The following is a 12,120-nucleotide window of genomic DNA, read 5'->3' as shown; positions in this document are numbered from 1 at the left end:
TGGTGGCTTCCCTATCAATCGGCCAGGCACTGGTGGTATGATGCCTGGAATGCCCGGAACTAGGAAGATGCCTGGTACACCTGGGATGGATAATGACAACTGGGAAGTTCCTAGATCCCGCTCTATGCCAAGAGGTAATGGACCACTGGTTCAGGCTGGTGGACGAAGTCAGCCACCATTGGTTGGCAAGTCGCCTGCATTGAACCCAAAACTTCTGCCTCAGGGTAGTGGTGGTTACGTGAGTGGCAGGCCTAGTGCCCTCTTGCAAGGTAGTGGTGCTCCTCCTGCTCACCCTACGGCCTATGGTATTGGCATGAACCCTGCATCACAGGTTCCCGGACCGGTTAGACCACCTTCAACAACTGTTGTTTCTCCAGTTGTTGCAAAACCCCAGGCTCCTGCTGCAAGTTCGACACCTGATGTACTAAAGAGAAAAACAGCATCTCTTCTTGAGGAATATTTCAGTGTTAGGCTTCTGGAAGAAGCTTTGCAGTGTGTTGAGGAGCTCAAATCCCCAGCCTACCATTCTGAGGTTGTCAAAGAAGCAATATCAATTGGTCTAGACAAAAGCCCACCATGTGTTGAACCAGTTGCACAGCTTCTCGAACACTTGTTTGTGAAGAAGGTTTTTACTGCTGGGGACTTGGTCACTGGATTCTTGAACTTTTCCTCTCTGCTGGATGACCTTGCCATGGATCTACCAAAAGCACCGGTAAATTTTGGTGACATAATATCTAGACTAGTTTTGGCTGGAGCTTTCGACTTCAAGGTGGTCAATGAGATCTTGAAGAAGGTAACCGATGATCTATACCAGAAAGACGTATTCACAGCTACAATGGGATCTATTAGCTCTAGTCCTACAGGCCAAGCAGTATTGGATTCGCAAGCATCCGATGTTGAGGCATGCAAAGCTCTCTTTCAATAAAAGCTCGATCAACTCTTTGAGAAGATCGATTTTTCTGTAACCTCAGTAGATGGAATGTACTCAAAACTCACTTTTCAGCATTTCTTGTTGATGTCCAATGGAGTTTAGAGCAACTGAACCGCAGGATGGTCGAGAGCAGGTTGATTTTTAAGTGAGTTGTATTTTTTTTTTCCCAAGGTGAAAGTAGTATGTTGAAAGAAAGATTTTGCCTTTTGAGGATGGTTAATTGTGTACTTCATATTCGCTCTAGGCAAAGAGGCCCTCATTTTGTATTTCATTAGTTATTTATTTATCTCCTCTCTTTTGACTAGATGGATTAAAAGTTTTGTCAAATCTGTTGAGTTCATACTTCAACTCCTTGAGCCTTTATATACCATTTTTGAAGGAAAATTCAGACACATTTAAGTTTTATCTTCTGCTGGTGCTGTTGTGTGTTTGTATATGTATAATTTGCTATGCTTTTTGTTTTGTCTTTTGAGTAGTATGTTGTGATTTAAAAGGGTTCTTGAAGTTCTACTCCTAGTGGTTGAATTCTCCATCATATCTTTGCTTCCATCAGTATTCTATACACTCGAAAAACATCTCTATCTCGCAAATCTAAGGGGTAAGGTTTGTGTACACCACCCTCTACCTTGTAGGATTTTACCAAGTCTTTAGGTGTGTAAGCTGACACTCAAAATTCCTTCTGAGCTATTACTTGATTCCCCGCTCTATTTGACATATCGTAAGAAGGGGTTCTACTTAGAATGACTATTCCATTGAGATACATAAGAACGATCGAGTGTCCTTGTTGTGCTCCTTTGATATGAGTACAATTTAATGTCAATAACCAATGCATTAGTTATGCAGTATCATTTTCTTTTGTATGATTGATCAACACCTAATATTAATGTAATATTATAGTTTTCAATTCGTTCAACTAAATACTTGTATTATTTTGTATGTTAATATTTATGCTGGAATTATTTTCTCAAATAGAGCCACCATATTTAACGATTGAAGTGCATAAATACTCGGATTATTGTACCACCATTTAAGTTATATTCGTTATACTTAAAATATTATAAGTACACTCATTTCAAAATAATTTTAGACATGTAAGCATTTACAATTGTTTCAATTATTATTTTTACTTGAGCTTTAGAGAAATATGACTAGTTTAACTATTTTGTGCTTGAATTACGATTATATGTACATGAAGTTTAGTCATTTTAAAACTCTGCACGTGTGAAGTTACTCCAAAATTAATAGACGTTTAAATTTCGTTTAAATATTATGGGAAAACTACGTAACTAAGCAAACATATTTAGTAAAAATACTTTTTAGTCCAAAATCCAAAAAGCTCACGCGAGTAACGTTTTATAAACAAGCTAACTCCCGCCATTTACCACTGTGAGAGAAATGGAGATTTTGAGAGAGCAACCGAAGAGCCACTCCGATGAATCGTTCAAACTCGCGATCGCAATGGCACTCGTCCGATCAAAGCTTCTCCACAAACCTCCGGCAGAAACACCGGCTCCGCCTTCTTCCTCCACCGCCGTCGTTCCTCAACCTGCTGCCGCAGCTTCTTCTTCCTGCGCCCCTCTTTCTCATTCCGATGATGCTGTTAAATGGAAACAAAAAGTTCGATCAATTTCCTTGAATTCCTTCGTTTTCCTATTTCTATTATCAGTTACTTAACTTTCATTTTTTAGGCAAAAGAGCGTAAACGAGAAATTCTCAGGCTCAAGGAGGATCTCAAAGTAGCCGAAGGTTAGTTTTTTTAATTTTCGTTATAGTTTATGCTAGATTGTTTAAGTTTATTTCTATTTAAATGTTTATATTGAAATTTTTTGATGATCACTGCAATTTCCTTAGGATCTATTATTATGTGATGGATTCGATTGGAAAATAACAATGTGTAGTTATGACCATCTAGGCTTTACATTTCTGATTATCTTGCTATATTTTGACCTCGAAATTTTGTGAATATGTATGTATGGTAATCAAAATTGAATGATAAGAAGAATAACCTGAAGATTTTTTGTTATGTGTTTGATTTTGATTTACTATTGTGTTGTTTGTATAGGTAGATTCACATTGATCGGCTATTTTGTTTTGATTATTTGTACTTTTTTTTTCCTGGAGTAAGATGGTTCACAGTGTGATATATTTCCAAAAAGTGCATCATGCAAGTGTTATTTCTTTGATAAGTTGGGATTATTGAGTCCTAAGAAAATTGGAGTTGGTTCTGACCAACGGTTCAGTGATGTGTTGCGGAGAAGATTTCTCAGACAAGGTTTGCATTTTAGGAATGCTGTTGTATTTATTGGTCTAAAGTTGTCAATTCGGCCTTCATATACATTAGCTGAATTCATTTACTTGTATATTTTTCCAGTGAGGATTAAGGAGAGAAAGAGGAGAAGACCAGATGATTCCTTACTTCACCGCATTTCAGGTGAAAGTTCAGTTAGAGATCTTCTTATGGATGTAATTTTGTCTTTACTTTTGATGGTTAACTTGCAAAGTGATGATTTTTAGAAGTTACAGTGAGTTGAGATCTTATCATACGTCAGCCATGCTGTGATAAATGTCATATCTTACATGTGCCATAATTTTATCTCTGGAAGACTCTAGGTCATGTTTGGCAAAATTTTCTTAACATGAGTTTTCAGCTATAGATGAGAAGTATGAATATTGTTTTTTCTTATATGGCAGAACATGACAATGAAAATAATGTTGAGCAACTGAGTGCTTCAGTTGATTTTCTTTTGGAGCTTTGTGACACTATTTCTCCTCAAAGTGTATGTTGTTTCAATTAGCCCCAGCTAGTGACACTTTGTTTTATGCTATGAATATCGTTTGTCTCATCTCACTTGGCTTTTGTACCAAATGTGTTACAGTTGGAGGAAGGTAATTTTAAGAACTGGTGCCACCAAGCCGTGGACTTTATTCTTGGTAATGATACAATATTTTCATTTCCTTTTGCCTTCACGTGTACAATTTTTTCATGAGCAACATCTGGAAATTTTTAACTTGAATTCCTGATATGCTTTTCTGTTTGTAATACACCCACGTTTAATGATTTCACAGATGTACTGTTTATATTCTAATTTCTAGTGTTGAGGGTTGTGATAGAAGCTGAAATCAAGGGGTTAATAAGTGAATGTATTATCTGTTCTGAAACTTAAATGGAAAAAAACTGTCTAGTGAAGCTTCATCCTAAGATTTGAGTTTTCAAGGAAAGATTGCTCTTTGAGAACCATCTTCATGATTTGTGCTTCCATTTTACATGAAGCTTTCTAATTTTTACTCGAAAATGCAAAAGGTTCACGATTTACCCTTCTTTGTCAACACCTTTTTAAAAGTACCGAACCATTTCACTGCATGGAGTGCCTAAATTTCTGAGATTTCAGTTGTAATATTAAGATAGCACCAGATGGGTTCATTACTGTCTACTCTTCTTTCTTTAGTGACTTCCAAATTCAGCAGTATTTGTATTTTACTACTTTAAAGGTACACTGGCTACAATGTCACCAACTGAAAGAAACAGAGAGCCCGTGGAAGGCATTATCAACAGTTTAATCATACGTTTATTGAGAAGAATGTGCAGTGCCTTGCATAGAGATGGTAATAATGTGATCTTCTTTTTATTCATACTAGGTTTTTGAAGACTATCTTCACCTTAGCAGATTGCGGAAGTTTATTTTCTCCTACCTTAATAATGGTAGAACCAGCATGTTCAATTAATTATAAAGATTTTGGTAGATATGTCCCAGTATATGCATATACAGAACTAAGAAATGGTTTCAGCATGATACTGATAAAAGTTCTTTGGTTTGATACGTATTAAATGGAAACAAATCAGTTACTCCTATTATACAATAATGGATGTTTGATTTATTATACTCTGATCATCCCATTTATGCATCATTGTTAATTTGACTTGCAAATTCTAAATAGTAGCAATAAAACAGTAAAGCGGTGGACAAATCATTAAACAAATTTGAATTCTTAAAGTTTATTGAGGTTATATAAAAGATAATATTGGTAGAGTATTGTAGAAAGTTTTTGGACATATCAAAATAAATATAGTATCATAATTTGGACAGAGGCGACCAATATTTGTGATGAAACTATCTCTTAGTGTAGAAAGACACCTTAAATTTTTTTGCAGAAGAAACAAAAAAATTGGTGTTTCCACACGACATAGATCATGTAAAATGCTTCTAATTCTTTTGGATGGATGCTGAATAATAATTATGAATAAATTATTTATATATGAAGGAACAAACTATTGTGATGATGATTCTGAAAGATTCATTGAATCTAATTCTTATTAGTTTAAAAATATGGATTATATTGAATAGTTAGAAGCAAAGACCATTGAAATCAAAAGAGGACAGACCCTTGTGACCCTGTTATCGTTGGACTTATTATTAGTTAGTTGGATCATGAGTCTGAATTTCACAGCGATTTAAAGTGATTTTTGCTCTTGGACAGCAGCATTTTCATTATTAAATTCCTCAATGTAACTTACTTATATTTCCTTCTATATGGCTTCTTAACTCTTGATTCCCTAATGATATGATTCAGACTCTCATCACTTTGACGCTGATGTTCAGTTCTATATTCAACATTTGATGCGTAAGGTCGGAAATGAGGCTTTTGTCGGCCAGCGTCTAATATTTGCAGTTTCTCAAAGGATTTCTGCAATGGCAGAAAGTTTGCTTTTCATGGATCCATTTGATGATGCCTTTCCAAGTATGCATAATTCTATGTACATGATGTAAGTCCCACCAGCTTGTATAAAGTTGTCTTTAATTATCTGGCTTTATTGTTCTTTTATGCTTCTGTTTTGTAGTTGTTTCTAACTTTCTTATCACATAATAGAGGGCTGCAGAAGGGAAAGAGAAGGGAGAAGGGGGCAGTGGGAGTCAAACCCATACATATTGTGGGAGATCCCAACTGGTACCTCTAGGCTATAAGCCTGGCTTCTTGTTTGTTAAATGCTGTCTTCCTTCAGTCATTGAAATTTGTTTCTATGCTGGTAATAATGGGACGAACAATCTGACTTCTCTATAACTATCCTCTATAACGACATTTCACTATAACAACCATTTGTTACGTGAAACTAATCTTTCATGTTATGTTATATTGTATGTTCTCTATAACAATATTTCACTATAGCTGCCAAAAAATGTCGGAACAAGTGTCTTGTTATAAAGAGGTTCGACTGTCCATTATTTTTGTCCTTACTCTTGACGAAATTTCTTTTCCTTTGTGTATGATAACATATTTTCCTTTCTGGTCATTGACATCTTTCCATATACTATATTTTTATTTTGTGTTTCTTGTTTAGAGGTTTGAAAACACTGTAATTTTTATATTAGACCGCTTGTCCCTCCAAACTTCCCGATTTGAAGGTGTTTTTAATCTGAGGATTGGAATTTGTTCCTTGAAATTTGGAGTTCCTATGGGGAGTATGACATTTACTTCGAGTTGGCTGTTCCGTTCTTTCTTTTGTCAGTTAAGCTAACATAAAGTTTGAAATGGTTGTCTGTATGTGGTATTGTCATCATTTGCTTCTAGTATCCTCTAGTGGAGTGATCATTACTATATTTTGCGATCATCTTCACAATCTCTTTTTTTATTTTAAATGGCGGTTTTAGCTGCAGGATTACTTGGTGTGTGCTCCCCTTTTCTTTAGTGTAAATAGTTATTCATTGCTTGAAACGCTGCAATAATTAAGTGATCAGAAGCTGTGCCTGCTTCAGACACCAAAAGTAAATTATGCTGCCTGAATTGCCAGATTACTTAGTTAACTTGGGGATGTTCATGTACCTCAAGGTTTATCACCGGAGTTGTGTTTAAACTTCACATTTGGAACCATAGCTTAAGCTTGCTAGATTTCTGTCTGGAAGGGGCTGTAGGAATAATGTGGCATACAGTTTACTGCCTAGTATTTGCTTTTTACTGCATCCACAATTTACTTCTTTTAATTTCTTCATTTCTTTATGAATCTTCTTGAAACTAACCCATAAAAAGGAGACTAAAATTGCCTAATATACGTTCTCAATTGCAGGATTCAGCTTATTGAATTTCTGGTTTCAGATTATTTGTTAACCTGGTCAAAAGGTGGAGATTTCGACATAAGTGAGCTTCTTCTAATCACTTGGATACATAACACATTTTCTCTCTCTATAACCTATTTCCTCTCCTTCTATCGGGTCTGAGGAGTTCTGCCTCCGTCTGAGGGAAATTACTGCATGTGATATATATTCCCACAAGGATAATTAGCAGGCTCCCATAAATGACCTATCTGGTGAAGGTTATTTTTAATACTGTTAATGATGGAAACGGACCTGACAATATCCATACGTTTGTATTTACTCTGTAGGGCTTTTTGAAGAATGGGTTGTATCAATTCTCCACGGAAGAAAAGCATTGGAACTTCTAGAAAACAGGAATTCTCTTTATGTCCTGTACATAGATCGTGTAATCGGAGTTGTGGCCAAGCAAGTGGGACAGTTGTCATTTCTGCAAAAGCTAAGCCCACAGATTCTTGAGAACTTGTTTAGCTAAGCACTGACCTGCAGCTTTTCCCTTGTGAACTGTAAGTAACTTGCTTTCAACACAAATCTTCTTTTCTTGTGCATAGAAAATTCAGCTGTGTCATCGCAAATGCTTTGTTACTTAAAATTCAAGAGTTCTTTTTAATTAATTAATTCCCAGAGCATCAAAGATCAAAGTTCTTTTAAAGTGAAAGATGCTCTTTAAATATGAAAATATGAAACAGCATGTAAATAGTAAAATCCACCTATTGAACAAAATCTACATGACATTAGCACACCATCATGTGCAGTTAGAACAAAATCCCACATCTCTTTTTGTGGAACCAGATTCCTGGTTGAAATATGTTCCACCAAATTGTCGGCTTAAGCAAATCTTTGACTTCCCGTGGCATCACTATTTTTCATATTCCTTGTCGTCGTAGTTGAGATCTTGCATAAATGAGGTTGTTGGACGGTTTGACTTCTAGCTCTTCGTAGTTTAATCCAGACATGTTCTTTTCTCATTTTCTTCACTTTTCTTTGTGATATTGAGGGTGGCGGGAATGTGAATCAGATAAGTTTACTTATAAACAAAGAATTCCTATTTTAGTACTACCTATTGTCTTTCCCAACTTTAGAGTTGTCCCTGTCCCCACCTTGTTCATTTTTCACACTACATTTTGAAGGGTGATTACTCAGCCTTAAAACTTTCTCCTGTTTTTGATGGATTACTAATACCAAAAAGTTCGTTATATATTTGAAAGATGCAAAAAAGGTGTATTGTATTGGATACACTTCCGCTTTTTGCTAGATATATAGCGTCCTTCTCGACTTGCATTTAACCAAACTTGCTCCTAGCTACTACATTGTACATCATCTCTCTATCTAATTCTTGCATAGTAGACATGATTCAAGCCAAAACCATACTGGTTCTCTCATTATTAGCAACTCTTTTATTGTCCCAATACTGCAAAACCTCTGCTTCTACTGACATTCCACCATCCACTTTCAAGCCTCCAAGCCAAACTCCACCACTGGAGGAGGGGCAACTAAGTTGTACTAAAACTCAAGATATTAACGTCCAGATTAAAAGGAGAGCACGAATCGTTCCTATTACTCCAAATGTGGGTGCTCGTCAAAGATCAAGATCATCATCTGCTATCGGGAAACAAATATCTTCATTGCAAGTGTATTCACCTCTGTTTTATCTCCTTTCATTTAGTTTCTTTTTGCTCTAGTAGCCATGCTAGAGCAGAAATACGGTGAAGGCCGACTTGCTTGACGGCTCAATAAAAGGAAAATTAACACATAAATTAGGCAGTTATCCTGATTTGGTTTTGCTTCTCCCGGTCATCCGTTTTGTGCTATCTTATTACTTGTTAGGACTATATAATGTTGAGTTCTTTTCTACTGTATCCTTTAAAAATTTCTACTAGTGTATCTTAGGCCTTGAGCTTGAATGGATTTGCTTAGCTATCCTTCTTTATTGCTTTAGGACAATTGACAAAGTGGCTTTATATTCAAAGGCATCGACGGAATTGTTGCTTTTGACGTGTAAGTTGTAATACATGTTACAATTTCTCTCTTTTTAATTAGCATTTGGTATTATAAGATGCTTCCCTTTCATTGCCTCTGCTTTTAGGCAAATATGCTATAAGTAAATAGTGTAGCTGTATTATTGGAATAAAAATTATGATTCGGAACTTTTTGTAGAAATTGATCTTTAATGACCTTTACCGTTAGGTATTAAAAAATCTAATCTCTTTAGTTTTGGAATACAAAATAATTTTCTTCTTTGGGCCCACGTTTTGAAATCTATGAGCCAACGAGGAAAAGGGGAAAAGAATGAGAAACAAAAGTTTATACTCAATATTCTATTAATTGATGTTTAAAACAAATAAATATTGAGCTTTGATTATAGGTCATAGCCATTTCCAGTATAAAAGGAAGGTTTAATAAAATCATATTTTCAATCTATTTTACTTTTTTTTGTATAGTTTCTGATTATAGAAATTACTCATGTTCAAATTCACATTGAAATTAGATCCGTTGGCTATCGTAGACTGAACCCGACCATTCTTTTCATCCCATATGTAAAATTATGTCATTATGGATTATTTTTCTTAGAAATATATTACCTTCAAACTTAAAGGGATATCACATGAGTAATTAAATGATGAAACGGTTAATAATAAAAAAATTATGAATATTTATTAGCAAAAAGGGATAAAAAGTGCACATCAAGAAAATGAACGCTAAATGTGCTTATCTTAAGGACTAAAATTGAATTTATCAATAACCAAGTGATCAAAAGTACTATTATAGTAACCCTTTTTAAAATTTCTTGCATTAATTTTTGGTAATGAAATTAGAAAAAAAAGGAAAAAATCTCTATCCTAATAATGGAGGTTATATTTTTGTCTTTAAGAATTATTATACTTACGTTACTTGTACACCAAAAAAAAAAAAAAAACACCTTTAAAACACCAAACAACACTATATATTCTCAAAAACCCCAAACCCTAAACCATTCTTTGGTCCCAAGTTTTCACAAAGTCCAAAAATAAAATAAAATCTCAAAACAATGAAGGTGATCGCCACCTACTTGTTGGCGGTGTTGGGTGGAAACACCAATCCCACGGCGGAGGATTTGAAAGCAATTCTCTCCTCCGTCGGAGCGGAAGCTGATGATACAAAAATTGAGTTATTATTATCTCAAGTCAAAGGAAGAGACCTTGCTGAACTTATCGCTGCCGGAAGAGAGAAGCTAGCTTCAGTGCCTTCCGGTGGTGGTGTTGTGGTAGCTAGTGGTGGTGGTGGTGCTGCTGCAGCGGTGGCGGAGAAGAAAGAGGAGGAAAAGAAAGTGGAAGAGAAAGAAGAGTCTGATGAAGAGGATTTTGTTCTTGATATCTTTGGTTAGACGAAGGAGTTTAAGTTTTATGCGCTGACAGTATAACTGCAATATAAATTATTCATATTGGAACTGAAGTTGACATTCTGTTTATTTTGTTTTAGTTATTTGGTTTTATATCTAATTAAGTTCATGTTGGTTATATGCATGTTTAGTTTTGTTCTGTTATTTTATATTTTTAATTTTAGTGTGTTGTTTTTTTTAAATTTATTTGATCATCTTTAACTTCCTCCAGACTTAAATCACTTAATATCTCTAATATTAGAGTTGACATAAGTCATGGTTTTGAATCTTACCCACGAGAAACATGTTGAGAATATAATAAAACAAATAAAAATTTGTTATTAACTAACCGTTTGAATCATGCAAGTAGAAATCATGTATAGCCTAATCTTACTGTTAGCATTTTTAATTAAGTTTTAATACAATCTTATATCTGATTTTATCCCCACCTAGTTTTCTATCATGTAAAGGAATATTAGATGCGACCCTTAAGCCTTTTTGGCAAAGATGGAAAATATGTCACGAAACAGAAATTCAAGATTATCTTTGAATTTTTGGTATGTATTAGTTAGTCCATTGGTTTTTTAACCTATTAAATTAAACTCATTGTCTATATAATTTGGAAGCAATATCATCAAGATATTCATGACTAACATACACGAAAAATTGAGAAAATCGCCAAATTTCTATAAAGTGACTCCTAAATGCTCAAAATATATGTAAAAAATAGTGAGGCTTCACGTACTGTTCCCTTAACTTTCTATGGAAGGTTCAGAATGCCTAGGATTCACGTACTGCTCCGCCAATTCTGTACAGAGGGTTCTCTAAAGGTTTTGCAAGAAAGTCATTCGGAAGCAAAATATCCAAAATATTCATGGGCTAACACACAAGAAAAACAGAGAGAATCGCAACACACAAGAAAAATTGAGAGAATCGCCAAATTCCTATAAAATGACTCCTAGATGCCCAAAATATGTGTAAAAAATGGTGAGGCTTCACATACTGCTCCCCCAACTCCCTACGGAGGATTCAGTGAAGGTTCTGCAAAATAATCATCCGAAAGCAATATCACAGAAATATTCATGGGCTAACACACACGAAAAACTGAGGTAAATAGCCTAATACTTATAAACTGGCTCATAAATGCCTAAAATATGTGTAAAAAATAGTGAGGCTTCACGTATTAGTCTCCCAACTCCCCACGGAGGGTTCTGTAAAGGGTTTTCAAAAAAAATCATCCATAAGCAATATCACCAAAATATTCATGGGCTAACATACACGAAAAACTCAGAAAATCGCCTAATTCTTATAAAATGGCTCATAAATGCCTAAACTATGTGTAAAAATAGAGACTTCACGTATCGCTCTCCCAACTATCTACGGAGGGTTCTTGAAGGTTTTGCAAAAAATCATGCGAAAGCAATATCCCCAAAATATTTAGGGGCTAACCCCCACAAAAAACTGAGAAAATCTCCTAATACCTAAAAATATGGCTCCTAAATGCCCAAAATATGTGTAAAAAATGGCGAGGCTTCACGTAATGCACCCCCAACTCCCTACGAAGGGCTATGTAAAGGTTTTGCAAAAAATAATCATCCGAAAGTAAAATCATCAAAATATTCATGGGCTAACACACACGAAAATTGAGAAAATCGCCAAATTCCTATAAAATGGCTCCTAAATGCCCAAAATATGTGTAAAAATAGTGAGGCTTCACGAGTTGCTCCCGCAACTCCCTACGGAGGGTT

General features: G+C 35.3%; 3 protein-coding genes across 3 annotated transcripts; all 3 read left to right on the top strand.

The window, feature by feature from the left end:
* Positions 1–6: 6 nt before the first annotated feature.
* LOC125849930 (eukaryotic translation initiation factor) lies at positions 7–1,335 on the top strand. The gene has a single exon (XM_049529881.1). The coding sequence runs from the start codon at positions 38–40 to the stop codon at positions 923–925; it is 888 nt and encodes a 295-aa protein (XP_049385838.1). The 5' UTR covers positions 7–37; the 3' UTR covers positions 926–1,335.
* A 950-nt stretch (positions 1,336–2,285) lies between these two features.
* LOC125849932 (protein MULTIPOLAR SPINDLE 1) lies at positions 2,286–9,161 on the top strand. Its single transcript, XM_049529882.1, has 11 exons — positions 2,286–2,548; positions 2,620–2,677; positions 3,057–3,203; positions 3,303–3,362; positions 3,623–3,708; positions 3,808–3,862; positions 4,421–4,534; positions 5,501–5,693; positions 6,990–7,060; positions 7,305–7,520; positions 8,472–9,161. Exons 1-10 carry the CDS (start codon positions 2,327–2,329, stop codon positions 7,487–7,489), a joined length of 1,191 nt encoding a protein of 396 aa, XP_049385839.1. The 5' UTR covers positions 2,286–2,326; the 3' UTR covers positions 7,490–7,520; positions 8,472–9,161.
* An 881-nt stretch (positions 9,162–10,042) lies between these two features.
* Positions 10,043–10,414, top strand: LOC125849933 (60S acidic ribosomal protein P2-like). The gene has a single exon (XM_049529883.1). The coding sequence runs from the start codon at positions 10,043–10,045 to the stop codon at positions 10,376–10,378; it is 336 nt and encodes a 111-aa protein (XP_049385840.1). The 3' UTR covers positions 10,379–10,414.
* The last annotated feature ends 1,706 nt before the right edge of the window (positions 10,415–12,120 follow it).

The sequence above is a fragment of the Solanum stenotomum genome, unplaced genomic scaffold, assembly GCF_019186545.1.
Source record: "Solanum stenotomum isolate F172 unplaced genomic scaffold, ASM1918654v1 scaffold11612, whole genome shotgun sequence".
Lineage (NCBI taxonomy): Eukaryota > Viridiplantae > Streptophyta > Magnoliopsida > Solanales > Solanaceae > Solanum > Solanum stenotomum.
Note: the sequence above shows the minus strand (reverse complement) of the source record. Positions and strands in the feature narration are given on the sequence as shown.

Coding starts and splice junctions, on each gene's coding strand:
- LOC125849930 (XM_049529881.1), top strand. CDS start 38: ATGATGCCTGGAATGCCCGGAACTAGGAAGATGCCTGGTACACCTGGG.
- LOC125849932 (XM_049529882.1), top strand. CDS start 2,327: ATGGAGATTTTGAGAGAGCAACCGAAGAGCCACTCCGATGAATCGTTC. Junction 2,549..2,619: donor CTGTTAAATGGAAACAAAAA/GTTCGATCAATT, acceptor TTCATTTTTTAG/GCAAAAGAGCGTAAACGAGA. Junction 2,678..3,056: donor GGATCTCAAAGTAGCCGAAG/GTTAGTTTTTTT, acceptor TCCTGGAGTAAG/ATGGTTCACAGTGTGATATA.
- LOC125849933 (XM_049529883.1), top strand. CDS start 10,043: ATGAAGGTGATCGCCACCTACTTGTTGGCGGTGTTGGGTGGAAACACC.